Genomic DNA, 24,768 nt, shown 5'->3' on the forward strand with positions numbered 1-24,768 from the left:
GGGAGGGAACAGCCCTGCTCCTTTTCTAGGGCAGGGATTGAAGCTGTCCAGGCTGAGGCTGCCGGAGCTTCCCGCATCCGTGCTGCTCTGCACGGCCTCCACCCAGCCCTTTCCCGCTCAGCATCCCTTATCTCCCGGAGCAGCGGCCGCACGCTTCCTGCCAGACCCTCCAGCGGGGTCATTTCCCAAAGAATCAATCCATTCATTAATTAATTACTGCTCTGGAGGAACGTGATGAGCTGGGAGTTCGCGGGGGAGCGGCACGCAGCTCAGCACCTGCTTCCCGGGCGTGTGATGCTCCCGGAGCCAAAGTTCAGCCTTAAAAACATTCCCCAAAATAATGATCCACCCGCTGAGCAGCAAACCCCCGGTGGCTGCTGGAGCACCTCCGGAAAAGCGTCGCTTATTTGAAGTCAGCATGATTTAATCTAAATGGGAAAGTCTCAATTACATCGCTATTATGGGGTTACACAGAGTCACAGCTCAGTAATTACAACCTCGATGCTACATATGGTTAATACATTTCAATTACACGGTAATTTATTGAAACACTTTCTTGCCTTAAAAATCTCTGAAATTCTGTGGTAGATGGAAAATTTGGGCCAGGGGAACAACTATAACCACTTGAGCTGAAATGGCCAGTGTGAACAACTTCTGAAGTGACATCTTTAACAGACTAACCATAGATCTGATTAAAATGACCCAAATATTCTCCTAGTAGTCTATTCTTCATACAGAAGATTTTGCTTTAAAATCTTTGTGAACCAGAGTAGCTTTCAAGTGACAGATGAAACCGAGCACATGCCTAAAGACAAACTGCAGCTCGTAAAGAAAAACAGCTTCTGGTTTTATGGAGCTTTGTTTTGTCTCAGCAGTTTATCATCAGAGCTTGTTTCCCTGCAGCCTTGTGTACACTCAGTTAAAAATACATCTGCAGACTCAAAGGCAACCTGCAGAACACTCAAACATGGAAAGATAACAAAGAATTAAAACTTAGTTTCAAACCAAAACCCCCCAGAACCTCACCTTGATTCCAGTCCTTGTCTTAGTAACTGCAGGGCTCAAAAAAGCCTCTTCCCTATTTTCTATCTTGAGGAAACCTTTGACAGGATCAGTATCTGTTATCTGGAAAGCCACAAAATCTATGGCTGCCATTGGGAATGGCTTTTTGGATACCTAAAATATGTTTCCATCTGATACTGGCTAATATTTCTAAGCCAGAGCTATGGATCAGTCCAGAACTATTTTCCTTCTTTATAATTCAATGTCCTCATCCGTGTCCCACAGGTGGGTTGATCGGAGACTTAGAAACCTCTAGAAATACTGAAGGATGTGGAGTCACAGCAGCACTTTCAATGAAATGAATGGACAAAGAAATCCCCCATAAGGAAGAAATCTACATACAGTCCCAATGCAGCAGGTGGTCACATCATCTGGCTGCCAGAAAAAGGGACTGAACATATGGAAAATAAAACTTAAAACTGGAGCTGTAAATACATATGAAAACCAAAACTTAAAACTGGGGTTGTAAATACACCATCATTGCTTTGAAAGGAACAAGTGTCTCTGGTAAGTGGGAAATGCTTCCTTCTACTAGCAGTGTTTTCCTTAAGCATTTAATTGTTCAGGAGAAACGTTTAAAACATGGCGTATGAGTGCTGTGCGTAACATGAAACAAAATTCAACCTTCCCATCATCTGGGATTTGGAGCATCAGTCCATAACCCTCTGCCAATAGTTATGTTTTGTTTCCTCTGCCCTGTGGGGAGGCCTCTCCCCTCCTTTTACTTCCAAATGCAGAAGCTCTGCCACCACCACACTCGACATTCCCTGCCTTCCCACAGTGGGCAGTAGGTAGCAGTCACATGTCAGGAAGATGATTTTAGGCATGGGAATGCTCCCACCTCAAAACCAGACCAGTGACCAGCAAAACAGCCAGTCTTTTTCAGACATCCTTGTGTCACCTCTCAATTTTAAAACATCAGTTTAGCTGTAAAAAGACAGAAATATGGGCCCTTTCCAACTGAGCAGCAGCAGCATTTAAAAACTGCAGGTTTTCACTTCAGGGGATGGATTTAGTTTTTCAGAAGCAGAAGCTATATAACCATCTGTTAGATTCACACAGGTGAGAGCAGCAGTGACACAGAACCCACTATCAAACCACAGGTCTAAGGCTGAAATCTGAGGTGGGCACCAACCAAAAGGTGATTTCTAGTGGCAGGAAGTTCAGAGAAAGAAGCACTGTGACAGTCGTAGGAGCAATGGAAAGCCTTGAAGACAGCAAGGCAGGATGGAATAAATTCACTAGAAGATATTTAAAATTAGTTTAAAGCACCCTTCAGCTGAGCAGGGAGCTGCCAGAGCTCTACAAAAGCAGCAAGTCAGGAAACCAACTTCAACTCCATAAAAACTTGAGAATACTAATCCAGCAGGACAAATGGTTAAAGGACAGAGTAACTCCTAAGGACGGACATTTTATTAAATTTTATTAAATTAAAAGAGCCTTCAGTCGTTACTGACAAAGTTATCCACAAACATCCAATTCAGGAAGTGTGAGGTGGTTTCTTTTTTAGATCAGTCTCTCAAATTTTGTGGTATGCAGATCCAGCTTCTACCTTACCTGCTTCTACAATAAGACACGAGTTATGTTATTACAGGCTCCGTGACAGATTTCTTCCAGTAAGCTTTGGTTTTTGGACAGAAAAGATGTAGTTCCTGGTATAAGAAATGAAGCACCACTTTAAGTAGTTACTGGTTATTTTCACAACCAGGAAAATGAAAAAATTCTTTTCTACTCTGATTTGGAACATACTGAACCCAAAGGATAAATAAAGATTTGTTTGGGTTTTTAAGTTAGCAGCACATGTGTGTGTATGTGTATAACCAGGATCACATATATAGACAGTGAAGGAAGTGTGAACATAAGAGATCTGACCAGTGGCTGCAGGGGAGAAGAATAAAGTTTAAGATGACACAACATCCAGTTTAAGATTTTTTAATCCAGTTTATTAAATATTGCTTTTTGGGGACATGTTTACAACAAGCCCAAATAAATTGTTTAAGGGTTCAGAGCAGTCATATTAAAATACAGCTTCAATATAAAGTTTGTCACAGTTTTACAGTATTGAAAAATGACAGACCTGCCTTAAAAAAAGACTATTACACCAAAACATAAGAAAAACAGAAAAACAAACAAGTTTGGCATTTTCATAATCTTTATAGTATAAAACAGAATATTAAATCTATTACCAGCAAGCTGATACTTCAATCTATTACCTAGTCTGAAGTGTCTCCCATTAAAACACACTATACAACAGCACTATACAAAAGTCGTGGTGATACTCATGTGATGAAAGTGCATCCCTGAAAGTTTGCCAGTTTATAGTTAGCTCTTAGAAAAAAAGGTAAAATTAAAACGTCCTCTTTTAACCGAAGGCTTTGTTTTTATTTTTTAAATTATTTTTGCTGTTTTGTCTCACTTTCAGCCTTCTTTTAAAAGTGTCTAGGGACGCCCCCCAGGGGGCAGCGTAAGATTAACCATCAAATCACGAACGGCTGCAAATATTGTGCATTCACCTGGAACAGGGAAAAGAGACAGGTTAGCACCGCGCCCCGGACAGCCCTTCCTCACTCTGGAGCAGGGAAAAGAGCCAGGTTAGCCCCACACCCCACAGCCCTTCCTCACTGAGCCCCCCGAGCCCCCAGGGCAGAGCCGAGCGTGATTCCCAAACCCCAGCGACCTCCAGGGACCTCGGGATTTGTGGGAGTTACAGCTGAAGTAGCTCCAGCTTTCCCAGCACGACTGCTCTTGTTGGTGATGCAACTGCAAGTAGGTCTCAACTTTTAATTGCCTTTGAATGTCAGACTGAATCTATGCTAGAACTGATTGCACATGGACTGTGGTCTGATTTTTTCTGTAAGTTATTAATTAAGGGCACCACATCTTACAAAGAAAATTACCCAACTTTTTCAAGTTTTATTTCTATTGATTATCAGCAGAAACTAAACATTTGGAAAGACTCAAGTCTGAAACAGCTGGAAGATGTTTTCTGTCCTAAGCTTAGTCTTGGAAACACTTCTAATTCCAAGACTGGGAAACAGTCAGGAATCTGTTTCGTTCAATCTTGACATTTAAACTGCAAAATAAAATACACAGCAGGTGAACTTCTATTTCCAACAGCTGAGATTCAATACTGAGAGGAAAAACCAGCCACAGCTACCTGAAAGTTTTAAATATCAGCACTTGTTGACAAAAACACACATGTTCTGAATAGCTTAAAGAAGTTAAAATCAGCAGAAGCGAAAGGGTTAAATAAGAACAACAAAAGATGAAGTAACAGGCAGCTGTGATTTTCATCTACTGTTTCCTGCTAAGAGAATACAATTAATAGCCACTGTTGTACCCTGGTCACTGAGGGCTGAATTTTTCCTGCATATTTCAAGAAATACCAATTAGAAGACATTGAATTTTGCTGCTGAAGGAGCAACAGTGTGAGCAAAGAGATAAGAGCAGAGCCTGTTGGGATGCATTAATCTTAACTGCCAGACTAGGGATTCCCAAGATTATTTTGGGCAAGTCATTATCATATCAAAGCTACAAATGTGGGCTAAATACCATCCACTGCATCACTGAAAATCAGACACTGAAAAGTGTTAAATCGTGAAGTGCTTTAAGAATCATCACGAGTCCCTTGAGCTCCTCCCTAAGGGTCACTTCCAGCATCCATAGGGACTTTAATTTCCTCACCAGATTAATGTCTACTACGTACTGTAGGTTTTGGACTTGCAGTTTAAACTTATTATTCCAGGGCACTGATTTCCTCTCCGTTCATACAAGTATTTCCCCAAAGTTAAGAATTTTCTCCCATGGAGGCATAGGTAAAGTGGTATCAGACAATGTGTACTCACAATGAGTCAACATTTTACTGTTAAACACAGCAGAATGTGTTTGCCCACAGATCTGAAAAGAAAACTCTTTCAAAAGAACTTACTTTTCAGGCACTACCATTTTATTAAGAGGAAAAATAAGCTGAATACAAAATTCTTCCTCAAAGAGAGAAAGGTAAAGAAGATACAGCCAGAACAAGGCAACACTGATTCCAGGTTACAACGACAGTGCCAGTAACATCATCTGTGCATGATGGGAGGCCCTGGTCCTTCCTGACAAACAGTGAAAAATTCCCTTAACCAACCAGATTGCAATTAGTGCAGCAGAAAGCTAACAGGTAGGAAAGTCAGGAAAATCCTGGGTACAGCACAGGAGCATCAGACAAGAAAGGACACACACCTGGGACCTCCCATGTACTGCTGTTTTAAAAGAAGTCTCCCAGCTATCTACTTTCATCTGTTGGCTCTCCTATCACCTTTCAGTGGTGAAGAAAAGAAGGTATTCTTGTTCTCTTTGATCAGATATAATAATGTATGTTTGACAATAAGAACAGAGGAAATTGCATTTCAAGTGTCTTTGGGGAAGACCCTACTTTTCCTGGGTGATGGTGGAAATAAATAAAATCATACAGGCTCATTCTTTCTTTTGAAAGTCAGAGGAAGGACTACTAGAAATTTCCTCTGCTCAGCCATCTACATTCTCCTTTGCCTGGACAAGGTTCTGCTTGTGGCTCCAATGCTTTTCCTATCCGTTTTTCCCCCCTGTCTATACTCAGCTCCCTGTACTGGATTCCACAACTGCTTCAAAACTTGCACGACAAACAAAAATTGTGCATTCTGATCTATCTAGTGACCATCAGAAAACATCTCACCTCACATCTCCAGAGCAGCTTTGACAGTTACTTGCTCTGCCTGTGGTATTTTGTGGAAGGTTTGCTTTAAAACACAACTCAGGGCAGTAACAAACAGCAAAGCAAGACCTACCCTTCCCCACACCATGGAAACTCTGTGGGGAAGCACCTTCCAAAAGCAACACGGGAAGTTTAGATAATGCATTTTGAAATAAAAGTGCTATACAATCAACAGCTCTTTTCCACATACAGAACTCCTACAGAGAACTCCCTTGTAGCCCTCAAGGCTATTTTCTCTCCCATTTACCTACACTATTACTACATGTTAAACAGAAAGTGCATATTAATTTAAATCTCATCACAAGTTTCAGAAATGTATGCATATCCACACCCATTTAAGGTAAACATTGCTCATGTTCTACCAATTGAAATAATCCACCAAGCATAGTTAAAATTACTGCATAACAACGAGATGAATAATTATACAAAACAGAAGTAAGAGTCAATCTCTGGATTCACAACTTCAATCTATTCACTGGGTTACTGGAAAAATTTTGTTCTTCATCAGAACTGAAAGTTGTTGTTCTTATGAGCCATCTGTGAATTAGGACCCAAACCCACTCTTACAGACAACATGCTGCCCAAAGAACCTGCTACTGTTCTTCCATGTTTTAGATACTAAAAAAGAAGGCATGACAAACAGGAGGGAAAGCAAAGCACGACGCTGCTCACGGTGCACTACCTACAGGCCAATGAACACTCAGAACAACCTAGCTCAAACACTGCACAGCACATCTGGTGGACAGAACTGTATGCACCTCTGCTAGTGGACACACTGACAAAGGAGTATACAACCACTGCAATTACTTTTAAATCATTCACAGCACGTGGACAAGTTCTGATAACTATTTTAACATCCCTTTATATGCTCCTGTTAAGCTGAGTAAACTCATAATTAACCATGAAAACTGACACTTGGCCATAGCGTATTTCTTGTGACTCATTCTAGGGCCATTTGTCAAAAAGTGTGACTCTTACTGAGCAGCAAGAGCTGGGCCAACAAGAGGTGGGTGCATTCTATCACTTGGGCAGAACAGCAAAACCCAGCCTGAATCACCAGTGCAACCTTCTGCTGTGTTGCTAGTACTTCCTATTAAGTTATGTATTGCCTGTCACATCAGGAGTTCATAATCACTAAAGAAGTAAGATAGAAACCAAGAAGAATTCAGACTTAAGAGAGGTTTAGTTTTACACTGGAGATTTGTCACAGATGTCTGGGTGAAGAGAATATATCTACTGGACATGTACAGTACCTGGTCGTGGTGAATTCAGTTCAGCAAACCTCTTTAGAATATTGCTAACCATCATTGGAGCAGCAACAGAAGAGTTCTGCTGCCTGGGAATGTCAGCCTGTTGCGTTGTACCCGAAGCCATATCATAAATAATTGGGACAATAATACTAACAGCTTCTTGTGGGACTGTTGTTTTCTGTGTTAGCTGAAGCTGTGGGGAAACAACCCAAAAGGTGTGTTAAATTGAATGACCATGTACTTCAGTGCAACTTCTGATAAGACAAAACACTCCAGGCCTACAGACAGCGTGTACTTCCACCCCCCTGTTTTCAGACATCAATTCTGTAACAGAGAAATTATCCATCAGGTGGAGACTATTGTCTTCTCAAAAGCACCCCACAGTGAGCAATCCTTGGGCACAACACTAATGCAGATTTGTTCTGAACATCTCATCCCTGCTCTGCTCTCCCAGCACCAGTAATGTGCTCATCACCCAATCTAGGTGGTTAGTGCCTCAAGGAAGAACTAAACACCCACAAGTTGAGCACTTGAAGATGCAGCCCAGAGGGAGCTGAACTTTACATATTGTCAACATCTCTCCAAGAACACGAACCACGAGGCATTGCCGTGCTTTAGTAGGAAGGAGAATAGGAACACAAACTGAACTCATTACAAAAAAAATCCAAGCAAATCCAGGATTCCAAACAGCACAACACTTTGAGCTATTACAGCTGTCAGATACAGTGGCCTTATGCTTTGCTACGAACTTGTGATGATCTCAGAGACAGGCAGGGTTAGAATTTTAAAACAGATATCTCTACTTACAAAAAACAACATTTTGGATTTCAGCACAACAGCAGGTGTTCCCGGAGGTGCAATTGGTGGAGCACTGGGAGGGATTGTTAAACAAAACTGCACATTCCATTTCAGCTGACTTGCCTGGTCAGGGAACTGTTCAGAGAGAGCAGCACAGAGAAAGAACAGAAAAGGTCTCATGTCAGTGACATACACTGAAACAGGGAAGCACCACAAACTAGAATGTGCCTCTTTAGCTAAACCTGCAGATGTTGCCAGGTTCAGAGAAATCAGAGTAACTCTGAAAAAACTGAGCACAGTAACACAATCTAAAAGATTCTGGTCAGCCTATGCATGTGCCTGTTGTGCAGTAACATGTCTGCAGTTCCTTAAAATCACTGGTTTAAATGAGAAATTTTGAGCATTTCCAGGAAAGCTAGTAGTAAAATGAAAACTTCTCCAGTGACATTAAATAACTTATGTATAAATTTGGAGTAATTTGTGTGTTTGTAGATAAAGACACAGCAGCTTTTTTTCAAAAATATAATAACCAAAGTTGGGTGAACTAAATAAACAGAACAGCTGACTTACCAGCTCCAGTTTCATGATGTGTACGCAGTCCCTGAGGATGTGCGTGGGAGCCCCTAGTAACTTTGTGAAGGCTATCAGGGTGTTTGCTTTAAAAGGTGGTCCTGCAACCTAAAGAAAGACACTATTCAGTAGTGCCTATTTAGGCAATAAATATATAATTTAATATGCAACCAGCATGCACAGCAGTCAATTTTATATTTTGCAGCTCTTACGCATGCCAGTGAAAGTCAGCAGGACCACTCAAAACAACACCAGAGATTAAAAGCAACACACAAAAATGTCAACACTCTTGATTTCAGTACATACCCTTGTTTCAAAGAACTTCTCCAAAACCTGTAACTCCTCTGATTTCCACTGTCCTGTATTTTCAGGTGTTACTTTCAGCTGCAAGGTCTGGTTGGTTTTGGGATTGAGAGCAACCCTGCATTTCAGTGCTTCCGTCTTAAACATAATTACACCTGGTTCATTGGAGTTTATTAACTGTAGCTGCATAAAAGGGAGATTCACAGTCAATTAGTCATTCATCAAATGGCATAAACACACACACACACACACACACACACATTCTCACTCCCTCTCTGAAGCGTAGTGATCAACCTCTCTTTCCAGAAAGAAACACATGGTATTTTAATACAGGTAAAACTGCCTTGAGAATTAAGCTTATGCCATATTTAGCTTCTTTCTCTGTCACTGAATCCATGCCACAGAAGTGAAGAGGCCCATTTGTCTGACTCAAACCCTAAAGTAACCTTCCTGATGGAGTATTTAATATTAACTAGTAATTCACTTCTCTGGCAATCCTGCCAAAGAGTGGCATCCACAATAACCCCGTGTCTGTTCTAGTAAACTCCCAATGGACATGCTAAACCCAAAGAACCCACAGCATCTGAAAGTCTAGTCATAGACTTGCTATCTGAACAGTTACCACATTTCACCTGACCAAACAGATTTTCCACATCTAATTTGTGTGGAAAAGAAGTGGAACTAACTAATTTCTCTAAATTTTGACACATTAGATAGCAAAAATCAGAAGTACAGCACAAGTCTAACAGCAAACAGTTATTTCATTTGAAGCATTTCAGTTTGTGCCTGATTTGAAAGACACAGAGCAGTCACATACCCACAGTTCCCTTCAAACTGAAACCGTACCGTTTCCTGTTGTATGATCCTCTGAAGATGCCTCCTCATAATCACTGACCCGAGGAATCGCTCAAGAGGGGAGCACAGATAGCTGCCAGCAAGTCCTGGCACAAGCCCAGGGGTAGGAGAGGGCAAGAGCAGAATATTCAAGGCACTGTGGGTGAGGATTGTAGGAATGGAAGCAGCCCAAGAGCGCTGAGGTAGTTTCCGAGGTGGAGGCATGCTTGTGGGCATGATTTGGGAACCTGTGGGGACACAAGGACTTGCTGTAAGGGAAGATTTAAGCTGAAACATAAGATAAATGTTCGCTTTATTTCACTATTCATCAATAAATCCTCTGGGCCAATGCTCAATCCTTCTTATTTAAGAATTTGCCTGCCTAGTGATAAGCATCAGACAGACAAGGAATTAGTTTTGATCCGGAGCCCATGCAAACAGTAACATTAAATTCCTCTTCCCATTTCCCCTTTCTGCAGCATGCCAGCAGACAGCAGGTTTGCACAACAAACTCAATGGGACGTAAAGATGGCTCAATCAGTCGTGCAAGAGCAGCGTTACAGATCTATGATGTGAAAAGTTAGTATTTGGGTTGGCAAATGTGCCTATCATTGCTTTCACTCTGAAGATTTTTTCTTAGTCATGGAGTTCAATAGTTTCAGACTGATTTCTACACTGCAACAAGAGCTATCATCAATCCTGCTGGCATTTAAGCTGTATGCTTTAGCTCACTTTTCCAATTTGTTATTGAAGATTTGAACGAGAACAGAAATAAGACTTCATTTCCTTGGACATTTTGCTCTACAAGGACAGTAAGGACGGTTAGACTGACACAAGAACTACCAAAAAGAATACAGCTAGAAATGTTAAACATGAGTGTTTTACAGTTACAACACTGATAAAGAAGCCTACTTGTTCCAGCTCGTGGGGAATGAGAGGCATCAGGGACAGGTGAATGAAGGGAAGGGTTGGCTGGTGACATTCCAGGCATCCGTGCTGCTGGTGATGGACCAGAGACCTGGGGAGATCCCGGCCAATTCCCTGCACGCTGACTGGGTGACATCATGGTGTATGGTGAGCTTGGGTCTATGGTACCTACAGATGTTACAAGACCATTATTATTTCTTTAAAAAGTAAAAAAAGGCTTTCTAATAGAGAAATCTAAAAGAGGCTTACCAAAAATCTGTAAAGCATGAAAGTACTTGCAAGCTTTTAGACTACTTTTTTACAGCCATACAAAACACATGAGTAGGGGCAGAGAACAAAAATCAAGATACAGATTTCTAGCGTTTCCAGGTTGTATTTTTAAAAAAGTAGAACTGAATATTAAGGAAAATTGTCATGTTCAACAGGTAATAGGTTCTAAACAAAAAGGAGCTCTTGCTTACAGACTTGGACTTCTACTGCTCCTTAGCAAATAGATGCCTCAGCCAGACAGTTCCTAATTTATTCAGTATCTTACAGTTATTGCTGCAAAGGTATCTCTGCTATACAGACTGATCAGAACCTCAAACCTACTCTGTGGTTCATCTCTCTCACTTTGTTCATCTCAACAGTCAAACTGATGCATGAAAATTACCATCTGAACTGTTCATTTGTTGTGATCTATAGAACAGTTTCCAATGCACTATGATTACACAAAGGATTGTTTTGGCAGCTTCCCAAAAAACCCAACTAAATTAATGAAGTAAACAACAAAAGGCATGTTGCTCACATACAGATATGTCAAACCAGCCAGACTTTGACAACGTTTTTAAACTGCAAGTATTTGCATCTCTAACCTGTTCCAGTTATTTTTCCAGGAAACATAAGCTGTGAAAATCCACTAACTAATCTAACAAAAGAAAATGCTCATTAAAAGCTGCAGACACTGCTCTGCTACAAGACCACACTGAATTTCCCCACATTAGTAAGCAGAAAAGAGTGACTGAGAGTCAATTTTTAACATGTTAGGAATGCCTCAACATGCCATGCAGCTACTTTTGACTATTGTTAGGAGTTAACACTCACATATATTGAAAACAGCTACTTGAGCCAATTACAAACCATGATTTTTTCTCAATTAATTTAGGTCTGCTCTAGTAGATTTAATTTCAAGAAGCAAATTTGCCCTTCTTGCCACTACATAAACACCTGCCAGTAAAGAACTCACCATGTGGGCTGGCAAAGTTAGCTGTTTGTCCCATAGTGATTCCAAGAGAGGAAGGTGAAGGAGTTGGACCAAAGGATGCTGGTGATGGTGCTCTTAAAGCCCCGCTAGGTGAGCTTGCAGCATGCAGATTTCCTGATCAAAGACATCAGATCACTTGACATACACATTTCTCATCTTTCTGTTCTAATTTTTTTATCAACTGCTCCCTCCTTTTTAGGGAGACAGCAAACAAGATTCAAGAGAATTTGTTTTTGCACTCAACCGTTTTATTTTGTACATGCATGACTCTTACATTTTTCAGGTTGATTTACCACACAAAGGAAACTTCCCATGATATCTGGCTTGAAGAATGGCATTTCCCCCCTGCCCAGCCTTTCCTCAAATTTAAGTATTTTCAGCTGTTGTTCTACAACAGCTGAGAGCAGAAAGCAGAGCATTGGTGATGAAAAGCTTTTCTGAAGAAGATATTGAAAATTAACAGGTTTTTGTCTCAGGAAGCTATGAACTGTAATAATGAAACAGTCCCAAGTATTACACTGCTAAAGATGACAGTTTTATTTAATGGGTTTTCTTAGCTTCAAAATGTACTTCCCAAAACACACATGGCAGGGCCCCACTTTTTTACCCCACAGTGTAAGGTCCATTCTCTTGTATAATCTGGGGCTAAACACAGGTCAAATAATAGAAAAAACATGCATGCATAAAGACCTATTTTTCTATACAGGATTAGTTCCCAGCCATCCTACCTGGTGACTGTGTGTGCATCATGGACGGGGAGGGTGTCACTGTATTGTGGTAGGAGGTGGGTGGTGAGGTGAGAGGATATGCTCCCGAGGCTCCTGCCTGTTTTGCAAATGGCTGAAATTGTTAACACAGGACAATGGAAACTTTTGATCATTTTGTACCAAAACAAAAGTTGTGTTCAGGAGAATATGAACGAGGCTTTGGTCTTACAGGTCCATCCACGTAGTTGTTTGATTTTCTATATTATCTTGTTCAGTGCTCACTGTTTTTTTCAGTTTCTTCTAAAGACATAATACCTCTGTACCTCTCTCCTTTTATCTGCCTGGCACCCTGTAACAGCAAAGCCTCCTGACTCTACCTCCCATCTTTTATCTTAAACAGTTGTTTTCCTTCCCTCAGTCCTTTGCTTCTAGGCAGCAAGTCTCATGTGACCTTCCAAAGCTGCTGTTCATATGCTATGGGCTGTTTACACTGGAATGAGAAATGGCAAAATAAACTAATATGTTTTGCCTGAAGGGGAATTGTGCAGCAGAGTGGGTTTATAGTCTCCCTTTCCATTTTGTTACTGCTAATCCCTTTAGAACATCAAGTTCTTAGAAATCGACTGTTGTGGAAGACAATAAACATTTATTTTGCCTGAAGGGTACCTGTTGTTGTGGCTGCTGTGGTGGCTGCTGGGGTTGGAGTTGTGATATCAAAGAATCCATCATGTCTCCTCCAATAGGAGAAGGTGGGTTATCATCTTCATTTACAGATCGTCTCCGTGCATCCTGATTGCTGTCAACAAACATGTTCAGGAATGTCTGTGGAAAAAGCAATTTGTTAGCAATTTTCCCATTTAAATTTTACTATACAAATGAAGGCAGTATTTGCTAAGATTAAACACTTCCTTTATCAACTAAGCACATAGGAGACAGGCATGTCTCTGGAACTAAATACTAGTGGGTATTCATTAATTACAGTATAATTAGTCTGCAAAATACATCAATTAAAAAACAGAAACACCTGGCTGTATAACAAGAAATATCTCCAGTAATTTGAAATACCAACATTTTTCTTCTCTCCTCTCCTTAAATGATAAGGAAGTCTACACCTGTGAATACCTGTTCCAGAAATCATCAGTATCCAGAACCTACAGGGCTGCTGTATCACACCTACAACTGCCCTGTTTAGTTAAGAACATCTGTCACCTCCTCCACAGTATTCTCTTGTAAACCAGAGGAACATGCCAACTTTCTTGAATTAATTCCTCCTCTACCTTCCCGTTTTCATTCTCTTCTATCACTTCACACTAGCATCTACAATTTCCTTCTTCCTTCCATTAGCCTTTCATTTGGCATTTGTTAAAGAGGCAGATGTTCACGATCAGTTAAATGCAATGCCAGAGAATCAATATTCAGTTGAAAATTTCAAAACAAAATATTTAGCAAATTAACCTGTTTCTCAAAAGGTGCCATTTTCCAGTATTTCAGTATAACTAGCACCGGTACAAGCTGCCCTCGGGTATTCTGTCAGTGTGCAGAGATTAATTTTTCAGGAAGACTGAACCAGCACTGCATTTAGAAGCAGAGCGACAGGCTCCTGCCACACACTGATGGGAACTGTTTTAAAAGAGAAGTTTCTGTCTAGAATCATCTGACATGGAGTACTGTCCCACATGCAACCTATGAGCACTGTACTGGCATACAACAGGGTTTGTGAGGAGCAGCTGCTGCTAATCCTGGAGCACACATCTAGCCTAGACACAAAGCTTTAGCAAGTTTCAAGAAAAGGATGCCTGACTACACAGATAAGAAAAAAAACCAAAACCCTAGCACTTGATGTTATTTTTTTTAAAGGAAATATTTTAATTCAAACTAATTAACAGATCTACCAATAAATCAAAAGCTTCCTTCTACACTCAAAACTCTGGAAAGACTGCAGCCATCCACAAAGAAAACCTTCACCAAGCTCTTCACCTCAGACTCACACTTCCAAGTTAGAAGCTGATTTATTTACAACCTGCCATAAAACACAGGAGGGGGTCACCTTTAACCCGGGTGCAGGGTAAAAGCCCTCCACGATTTTGCTGTTGTCGAAGAGGCTGTAGGCGCCGTCGCGAATGGCCACCACGCCGCGGCTGCGGCAGTAGATGTCGATGCAGTACATGTTCCTGAAGGCCAGCCTGATGTGCGTGGGGGACTGGGGCAGGATGGAGAAGCACTGGTAGGCAGTGTTGGTGCGTTGGGTCAGCCCCAGCATGGGCACGGTCGGGAGTTTGTTGATGGCGTTTAATGGAGCCTGAGTGTCAAACAAAACCTGGGAGACAGCGGAGATGGAGAGGTCAGGTAGCTGATCCAAAAGGAAAGGTCAGGGAAAACGAGGCATAGCAGGGAAAATTAGATGATTTCTGGCAATGAGATCCATAAACAATCCTAACACCCTCGAAGAAAACAGTTTAATGAGAATTCAGCTCCTTAGTGTCTTGCAATTTTCTTGAGAGAAGTTTTTCAGAACATTACCTGTAACAACTGCACCACGTTTGGTGTTTTATTAAACATCTCCTGGAGCTGGTGCAGAATTGTGTTGTGACAGTTACTGCAACCTGAGTTTGGGCCAACTGTTCCCAGCGAAATGTGGAACTTCTGGAGGATGGAGTTCCACTGAATGCTGATCTGCAATGTCACAAACATAAAATGTCTTGGAAGCTAGAACAAGTACGTTGTAATAATGAGGTTATAATAAGAGATTGTAACAAGAAAGTCGGTCAGATTTAATTTTTTCCCCCATTTTTCATCAAACCTCCACAGATTCCTAACTCACCTTCCTCAAAAGCTGCTGAGGTTGTAAAGAATAAAAAAGCACTCTCAGCTTTAATACCCATTTATCTGCCTGGATTGTTGGCAGCCACAGAACAGGGCACTTATATCAGCAACTCAACCAAAAAGCAAAATAACTTTTTCTGCCCAAGGTGAAAGAGAAAAAATTAAACTCGAGAGATCCATGGTGTAGAAAACTGATTAGTGAGTTCTGGAGGTGGACTGGTTTTCTTAAGTTATATTACACAAAAATGAGTACTGGATAATATGTGAAGAAGTTAAATGCAAAGTCAATACTGCTGCTCTGGCTACTTACAGATATATATAATACATATATTTATGTATGTATATATATCTATATATTTACACACACTTCCCAATAAAATGCACATAAAAATACTCTAAAAAAATCAGCTTAGAAAATAAACACAAAAAAGTCCCAGGAAGCAAATTTCAAGTGTATCAATCTACACAAAACTACATTCATAATTTGAAATAAATGTGCACTTACTTCCTCCTCTACCTTGCACTTAATGCAAAGATGTGAGCAAGTACTTAAGTAATTAATAAGTTGTAAATCCAAATACTATAGAGGAAGCTATAGCTCTGAACAAGAAAACAGCATTGCTACAAAATAATTAATGAACACCTCATAGAAAGCACAGATATTAGAGTCCACTCTTTTAAGGCAGAATTAGGCATTCAGCTTGCACAAATCCATCCATATATCCCAGTACAGCAGTGACTAGTAACAACACTTACACAAAGTTTTTCAGAAAAAGGTTGCCACATCAGCTTTCATCAGAAGCACACAACTGTCCTTCCCAGAATATAAAGCATCTAACAGAAATTCTCAAAAATCCTGAAGTTCTAGCAACCCAGGAAATCAGCAGTGTGGTACCCTCTGTCTTTTCTACCTTCATCTGTATTAATTCCACTGCAAAGAAAAACTGTGCAGAAATTCTGACAAGTCTAAGCCTACCCACTCTGTTTTCAATCATACATGTAAAGTTCATTCAGGAGTAACTCACTGAGCTCCCCTTGGTAGTTCCATAACAAAGGATAAGTTTTCGGTAGTTGTAGATCCGAACATCTGAGAAAATGTTTAAGTGGTTGGGGATGTCTGTGAAGAGAGGAGGGAAGAGAGTTAGAGTGAGAAAATCACAGTCACCTGTAAGCCCACTGTTTTGACAAAAAGGAGGTGATTTCTGTACCTGGTAAGGATCGTGCAAACTCCAGGACACACTCGTACAGCCGAGCAATGCTGTTCCAGTCATTAAGGAACATCTCGACCACCTTGTGGCCTCCAACTGGTTCAGACAACTGGTTTTCATACGTCAGGTAAACATGACGGGTTGGTCCTGCAGTGTGAGGAGGTGGGAAATACTGATCAACCCAGTGGTTCCTGAGATGTGGTTTACAGACTGTGAGTGAACTGTGGCAAGTGACCAGGAAGCACAATGAAGTAACAAAAATGCATCAACTCAGCAGTCAGAATTTTGATTAGGTACAATGTGGTTTATTAGAAATCTTAGGAGCAGACAGATCTAAGTTACACCGAGACATTAAAACTACTGAACTAGACAATGTAAACAGCAAAGAAACAAAATTTACCAGTGTTCCTCAATGAAACTTGCCTTGCTCTCTGGAGGAAGTGCTGTTCAGCGGGCAGTTTGCAAACACCAGCTCGGCCACCCATGTGCGATTATTTCTACCTTGTAGTCGGAAAGTGCAATCAAGAAGAGACCGGTCCAGAGCCTTCTGTGTTTCCTCGTTTACACCTTTACAGGGAGGAATTCTATACATGACAAAAACAAATTCTCCATTAAACACTGTACAGTTCCACAAGTAACAACACTACCTTCTAGTATTTCCTGAAGGACTCCCAAGTTTGGACATGAAAGAATGAACAAATCAACAGCAGAGGCAGCTGGACAGCACTGTGAGATAACCTGTTCCTCTTCAGGGACTGTAATAAGTGTGTCACAAATGCACTCTGAGCTAAGACAAATTTTTATATGGATTCAACACCTCCAAATTAGAGACTGTTAAAGGATCTTCTGAATTGTCCTTATCTCCTGGTGAACTAAGAGCTCAACAATATAAAGCTCTTATACAGAGAAATAATCCAAAAAAGACAAAAGTAATAAGTTCTGTGGCAATCTGAATTCATTTGCCTTCTAGAACAAGCTTGCTCTACATGCTGTGAACAACCCGGCAGTTCCCTCAGTACTCACTAATTTATTCGTATCCCAATGTGTGAATTGAGCTCAGGGGACAGACTAAATAAAGCTTAAGTAAAAATCATGCCAAACTCTTTTTAAATTCCTTGAGGATCTAGCCAGAAATTTCATGTTCTGCTCTTAACTTCAGCTCACAGGTTCTCTGCTCATATGCAAAGTTAAAAAGGTAGGGCCTGATGCATTTAGAAATTGGTGCCTTTATGTCACTGTACATTCCTGCAGCAGAAAAGGAGTTACAAAGATTTTATTCTAGGAGGTATCTTTGAGGTTTGTGGTTTTTTGCTTTAAACTTTATTTGTTGCAGGTCCAGTTAGTGGCTGGTTGTGCCTCAGGGTTAACACACAGGCAGATACTACTGGCTTCCTATAAACAATTTCAATATAACTATTTCAACAGCCTATATGATAGAGAAGAACAGTCAATTTGCAGATGATGACAAACTGAAAGGAGCATTTAATATGCTGGAGGTCAGGGCTGCCCTTCAGAGAGATCGCACATGTCTGGAGGAACAAGTTAACAGGAACCTTATGAAGTTCTATGAAAACAAATGCAAAGTCCTGCACTAAAACAACCTAATAAATTACTGTATGATTCTCAGATATTTCCTCTACAGCCCTTTTACCATACAATTATCTTTTCTAGGATTCTTGGCATTTTCCTCTGCAGTTTCACATAATTGTCAAATAACACACGGAGTATGTAGGCCTCTGATCTGATCTAAAACTGCATATTCATGAACCATCACCACATCTTCCTTAACACTGCTTGGATTTAAGGACTGAGGACTGTCAAACTGTTTTCAGAGTGCCTCAGTTTAGGTTAATGAGGGAAGAAAATTGTAGTTGGCTCTAAGTCTACTCTAATTTTCTCCTTTCTCTCACACTGCTTCACATGCAAGTGCAAGACACACAGTATTAAAAGCCCTCCAAAAAAGAAAGGAAAAATAACCCCAAAACAAAAATCCTGCCCCTGTCCTGATATTATTATTACTCTCCAAACAAGTCTTTTTTTTTTTTTCCTCTCAAGTGTACATACAGAAATAAAATGAAACACAGAGAATATCCTCTTACTTTAACAAACGTATTGCATGGCTGAAGCCATCTCCTTCTACTTGTACTCCCTGGTGAGGAATGTCCATATTGGATAACTAGGAGTGAAAAACAAAAACGTTATTCCAAGCAAAAAGTCAACCAAAAAATTTGTAACATTTTCAAGGATTTTTTTATTTCCCCCTGACAGTGACAGATGTTTCACATCCTCAAGCACTGAAAAGCCAAAAAATGGTCTGTGCAAATCTGCTGTAAAGCTGTCTCCCAACCCTTCCCACAAGTGCATCTTTCAACCTCATTTTCCCTTTTTCCTCAACTTTTCAAGCTTTTTGCAGTGCTTTGTACTAACAGAAGCAGCTCTAACAAGACTAGAGCAACACAGTGCAGAAGACTGAGTCACCCAGACTCAGCTGGTGGGGGAACTCCACAGTGAGCACATAACCACAAATTTGCCAAATAGAGACATCCAGACACCAGAATCAGAAAAAGGGGAGGGAAAGAAGGAAACAAAATGTTTTTTAATACCCACCTCTATCCGGAGCCCTATAAATGGCATATTTGTATCACACATGGCTACAATATGAGCTAGCACTTTATTGAAGGCACACATTTCTCCCGACCGTTTTGGTTTCTTGGGTTCTATGGAACATGGATCTCCAGATAACTAGAATTAAAATAAAGACAAATGTACTTGCATATTTGGAGTAAACACTTGGAAGTGATGTCAGAGAATAACCTCATTCAGCTAAGTGTTAAATGAATCACACCCTGAGCACAAACTCCTGAACAGATCCATTTCAGGGCTGAAGCAATCCAGTTAAATTCTGTCCTTAAAACCATACTTGTACATCACTAAGCCACATCAGCCTAGGCCCAAGAAGTAACTCTTATCAGCCCCTGGAAGTCCTTCAGAATCTACACATGGCCCAAAGTGTATGACACAGATATCAACACACATACACACCCCTCTGCACAGAGCTCTGCCTTGGCTTGGAGAGCAGCAGAGAAGGCCTGGCATGAATTGAAGGACAGCTGTTACAAAACAGTTTCCCAGTGTTTCCCTAGGGAAGCAGTCCAGAGAACCACTACAAGTAAGATGTCAGCCATACAAACAATGGAAACATGGCTACTAAAGCTGGAATTGATGCTCAGAACCTGTGTTGAGCTTTCATGCACTGCAACCACCCCAATGGCTGCTGGAACACGTACCTTGCGCTTGACACCACTTTTCATTTGTTTGCCACTTTTTGTGTCCAGTACCAACTCTTCAATGTTTGGTTTGAACTGCTGTAGTAAAAGTGCAGTGGCAGGGTTGTCATCTCCTTCAGCATAGCTCACAGACAGAAAATGGTACTTGTACTCTAGCTCTGTGGGGTTGCCAGGAACATCAAACATTTCTACAACCTATATTTAAACAAAACAAATTGAGAAAATTCTCAAGCTAAGAGTAAGTCTAATTCAGTTCCTATCCTTTCCTTTACAAAGAACGGACAAGAAGTTTTTCTCAGTGTATTAATACTGAGGGTAGGAAAGGTATCCAAGAAGAGAAAATGACCAAACCTTTCAGGAAACACAGAAAATGGGGAAGGTTGCTGAATAATAAATCTGTATGTGCCTTTTTCTGTATGAGCGTGAGTGCTTAACAAACCCACAGGAGAAGGGAGGGAGAGGAGAGAATCATTACATCAATCACTTGGTTGCTAATGTTAAGAATTAACAGTACAACAAAGTGCCTGAGATATCCAAAACAGGGAGCAAAAGACAGAAGCATTCTTCAGTTACTTACAATGTAGTACTGGGGAAGGCGAGTGAGTTTGATGAACAGTTTGTGTTTGGAAAGGTTTCCCACTGGATGGCTGGCATAATTAGCTAGTTGAAGAGTTTCACTGCTCACTGTAGGCAGATGTTTTATAGACTGTTTGCAGCGCTGCTGTCCAAGCCAGAACCTTGCATGGAAATAAAGGTATTAGTACCCTGAGACTGGTTTCATGATTCTAATACATTGCTGTGTAGAGCAATAATGTCAAATTAAGAGTCAGTCATATTCTAAGCCAACATCTATCACTGTGGTACAGGTTAAATAAAGAAAAATCACATAGAAAATTTCATTACTTTATATTTTCTTATCACTATCTTTACATCTTGTCTTCAGCTTAACAGACAGCTGTTAGTTCAAGAAGAAAAGCCCTTAAATTATTTGCTGAATAAATTTTCGTACACTACAATATGAAATTACAATATAAAACACAGAAGGAAAACATTTAAAAAACCATGAAGATTGCTGTTATTTGACAATCTGGAATCTTCAATTATGTTTTGGTATTGAAAGGAAAACCTTTGCTCCCATACACTGCTAAGCAATACAGTAAAAAAAAAAGTCACTGAAGCTGGATGCCACTCTGAGAGTTATGTTATACACAAACTCATTCACCTGAGTAAGCTTGGAGATGGAGAGCTACATGCAAGACACCAAATTTATTCTCAGGTTTGGAATTAAACTTTGTCCTACTCCAATAGATTTTGGCTATAGTGTCAAGGCCAGGGAAACTAGCTAGGCTTGAAAGTGGCTTAGAAATGCATAGCTTGGGTATTCAAACTTCCACTGACAACAGCAGTGGAAAGTGTGGGTGCTCAGCACCTTGTCATCACAACACACCACATCTATCCTCACAGATACATGTCAGATACAGCTGTCCTAAAAGACATTCTGTGGACTGCTGAGCTTCCTCAGAAACTGCAGCACTACCCAAGCCATTATCTCAAGTACATTAATTATAACAAAGGGAGGTTGATTAGTTTCTCCAGGGTGCCAGTGGTTCATGCATCATCAAGCTTCTTTTAGAAGCAGAATTCCTCAAATAGAGATTTCACCCTGCAATTAACTCAGAGCACTGGGAATTTCCAAAATGATGGAGCAGGTGGAACTTGGTTCTTATGCAGATGCAAACTGTGTTTGTATTATTTGCTACAACCTCTTATGGGAGCCAAATGTATCTTTTGCTTAAACCTCAGGGCCTTAAGGAAAGAAGATTAGAGGATTACATCAGCAAGGTCTGAAGTGCTAGAAGATAAACAGGTATTATTTAAATCATCCCAGGCCACTTCCTGGTTTTGCCTCTATATTGTGAGACGTGAGATCATTCTTGTTGAGAAACAAGCAGAGTTCATCTGTAGAAACAGAGTGAAATAAAGCACACAAAGGATGAACATGAACAGAAAAAGAGATTCTCAGGAAGCAAGTGGTCTGCTACTTAAAAGTGAAAAGACTTCATGCGAAGTGTGCATATAGCAATGCTTGAAGCTACACGTAAAGTGGAAAATTAAAGCAGGACTATGGAATTGATTCCAAATAAAACCAGATTTTCCTGCACTGCTTAGAGGAGATGGCAAATACTCAAGGTTGCTTACAACCTTGAAAGTATAACCCCTATTGTGGTAAAACACAAAGCCATGCAAATGTCCTCATCCAGAATACAAATGTGATGATTCATTCCATGCAAACTAAGTGAATTGTTCAAGTCACTTACTTGAGCTGCTGAAGCCAAGGAATGATTCGTTTCATATCATCATTAACAGACTTCTCTATGTCATCGAGTGTCAGCTGATCTGCAAGAACATCGGGTGGGTGAATGGTCTTAGCACCTTTAAACAAAACTTCAAACTTTCATTGAAAGTGTCTCATGTAATTAATCTCATAATCACATAATAGCCCAGGTTCAAAGGGACCTTGAAAGACCACCTGGTCCAACCTTTTGTGGAAAAAGGAACACAGATGAGATTATCTAACTGCATCCCGAACATCTCCCAGCAATGCAGACTCCACCAAAACTCTCAGGGGGTTGTTCCAAGGATTGTTTGATTTCTCTGTAAAGAATTGCTCTCTCATATTGAGATGAAACTTCTGGTGCAACTTGTATTTGTTGTCCCTTGTACCATGAGATGATCCACAATGCTTGTGTGACCACAGCAGATTGTTAATAACCAAATAAACTAAAAGAACTTCCTTTCTTTTCTTAAGCAATATGAAACCTGAAGTTAAGACTTGAACAGAAGTAACTCAAAATGCATAAGGTCACATAATACAATTCTCACTCACGTCCATGTGAAATGACCCTATCCTAACAGCAAAAGCCAGGAATCATGAATCATAAAGAACATGCATTGCATTGACCCCCAACAATAATTAGTCTGTTGTCCTCTTAAAATAATCTTAACTGAACTGTGACACTTAAGCACTAAGACCCTCTTTTCTATTCCTTAAACTCCAATACCTAGATGATGACCCAAGTGTGGGGTTCAATTAAAAATTTGCAGAACTGACAGAATTGTTCCCACACAATTACCTCATTCTTGCAAGATATGAAATATCTCCTGGTTTTGTGCCTACTTACCAACACCATATAGCATCAGCTGGAACATTCCAGAGTGGAGATCAACAAATACGTGCAGGCACTCTGATCGACCACATGGTTCCAAGATGGGAATTACAAGAGTTGGGAGAGCCGTTTCAATGAAGGCTAAACAAAAAATGGTGTTAATAATTTCACTCAAAAGTGAAGCTTGTATTAAAACTTAGTCAATTATATCAAAAAACCTCTATGCTTTTAAAGAAACAAATGTCACTTGCACATTATTGTAGTGTTGACATAGAGAGGAATCTGAATGTAAGAATTTCCCTGTGAAAACAGTGACAAACCAATGAGAAAAGGCAGACCAAATTTGAAGATTATTAATCCTGAATTATCTTCTAACTCACTGCTTCTCAATTACCAATCTATATACCAGAAGTTTCAACAGCAGTTTAAGGAAAGTCTCATCCAAATCTAGTTCAAAACAGCGAAAGACTTGCTTTCAATTCTGAACAAGTTTTACAGTAGGTGCATTTTAACCCTTCAAGCCAGACTACAATGTTCTAACCAGCTTCATTTATTACACTGCACTTAGATGTATGGGTATTTTACAATTATCAACGCAGAATAATTCAAAGCTAAGTTATGTTAGTTTTAAGTTTCCCTTAACTTTTTAAAATTTAAATTAATGAAAACAAGAAACATCAAGAGAAAAGGAAACCATCCCTAGACACAAATGGAAATAAACTAGAAAAACTTCACCAGAAAATACATACAATTGTCATTAACATTGTAGGTCTTAAGAATGGCTTTCAGCTCCTGCAGTTTTTGATGAGATCTTGCATGGACACTGTCTATTAGGAGTTTTTCTATTGATAGGTGGTCAATCTGTAAAAGAGAAAAATACTTGAGTAATCTCACATTTGATATGTAGACTTTCTGCATTAGCACAGTGGAACAAAGGTACTTAATGAAACAATCACTTCAGAAATAATTTGCTTAGAACTATGGTAAGCCACGTTGACTATTGAGTGTCTGAACACTATAAAATACAACAAGCTACCATGAGATTCTGTCTGTGCAGCAGGCGGGGGGGGGAGCTTTGAGCTAAGATAAGAAGGGGTAAAAGACATTTCACAAATTATGCTGTAACCACTCCCTCTGCAGACCTACTTGTTCTGGATCAAGGTTGGTTCATTTTCAGCTTAGCTTTTTTCCCCTCAGCCACTGGTAACTAGCTTAAGCTAAAGAAAAAAGACCCCAATCACAAAACACCCCAAAACAACACTCCATCAGGACATGGTTGCCTCTACACAAACACACATGCAGCTGTAACATGAAATCCAGGAAGTTTAAGTCCTGCTAAAAAGGGTAACAAGGGTAACAAGGCAGTGACAGACACTGAATAGTGCCAACCCTACTGAACTCAGAAGAATCTAGGGGCTTGCATCTACATTCTGTTGCACTGCCAGTGCTGAAGCTCATGCCATCACTTATATTCACTGTAACTTACCTGTACAATCTAAATTAAAGCATTTGCATTCACATCCCAGTCACATTATTTATATATTTTGCATAAGCAAAGCTCCAGATTACCACAAAACCTTTTTTCTAGGTAGCCTCACATTGCTTTGAAAACTGTTCAAGCTGAACTAAACTCAAATATTATTCTAGCATAAGAGATAAATGCAGAAGAGGTTCATACACTAAAGAATTATACTATATTCAGTGCAAGCTCTCGCATACCAAAATGACCTTCCCCTAAAGACAAGCTTTCCAAGACAAGGCCTTAAAAATCAAGTCTTTATCCATCCACTACATCATTTCACCTCAGCAGCTGCAATGGGTTAAATCTTTCTCACTAAGTGACTACATGTTCTA

The 24,768-nt window shown here is 40.2% G+C and overlaps 1 protein-coding gene across 1 annotated transcript in view; it reads right to left on the minus strand.

Moving 5' to 3' along the window:
* Nucleotides 1-2,978: 2,978 nt before the first annotated feature.
* Nucleotides 2,979-24,768, minus strand: part of MED14 (mediator complex subunit 14) — a 34,459-nt gene continuing 12,669 nt past the window's right edge. Inside the window, exons 10-31 of the mRNA XM_062488118.1 lie at nt 23,664-23,775; nt 22,930-23,055; nt 22,066-22,144; nt 20,325-20,484; nt 19,748-19,942; nt 19,068-19,202; nt 18,560-18,636; nt 16,884-17,044; nt 16,461-16,607; nt 16,278-16,369; nt 14,950-15,102; nt 14,477-14,746; nt 13,096-13,251; nt 12,451-12,562; nt 11,705-11,836; nt 10,465-10,647; nt 9,565-9,800; nt 8,722-8,901; nt 8,416-8,523; nt 7,855-7,980; nt 7,051-7,240; nt 2,979-3,575 (exon numbers count right to left, since the gene is read on the minus strand). Of these exons, the coding sequence (XP_062344102.1) occupies nt 3,502-3,575; nt 7,051-7,240; nt 7,855-7,980; nt 8,416-8,523; nt 8,722-8,901; nt 9,565-9,800; nt 10,465-10,647; nt 11,705-11,836; nt 12,451-12,562; nt 13,096-13,251; nt 14,477-14,746; nt 14,950-15,102; nt 16,278-16,369; nt 16,461-16,607; nt 16,884-17,044; nt 18,560-18,636; nt 19,068-19,202; nt 19,748-19,942; nt 20,325-20,484; nt 22,066-22,144; nt 22,930-23,055; nt 23,664-23,775 (3,204 nt within the window). The 3' untranslated portion in view covers nt 2,979-3,501. The remainder of the gene's footprint in view (nt 3,576-7,050; nt 7,241-7,854; nt 7,981-8,415; nt 8,524-8,721; nt 8,902-9,564; nt 9,801-10,464; nt 10,648-11,704; nt 11,837-12,450; nt 12,563-13,095; nt 13,252-14,476; nt 14,747-14,949; nt 15,103-16,277; nt 16,370-16,460; nt 16,608-16,883; nt 17,045-18,559; nt 18,637-19,067; nt 19,203-19,747; nt 19,943-20,324; nt 20,485-22,065; nt 22,145-22,929; nt 23,056-23,663; nt 23,776-24,768) is intronic.

Source organism: Cinclus cinclus, chromosome 2 (genome assembly GCF_963662255.1).
Source record: "Cinclus cinclus chromosome 2, bCinCin1.1, whole genome shotgun sequence".
Lineage (NCBI taxonomy): Eukaryota > Metazoa > Chordata > Aves > Passeriformes > Cinclidae > Cinclus > Cinclus cinclus.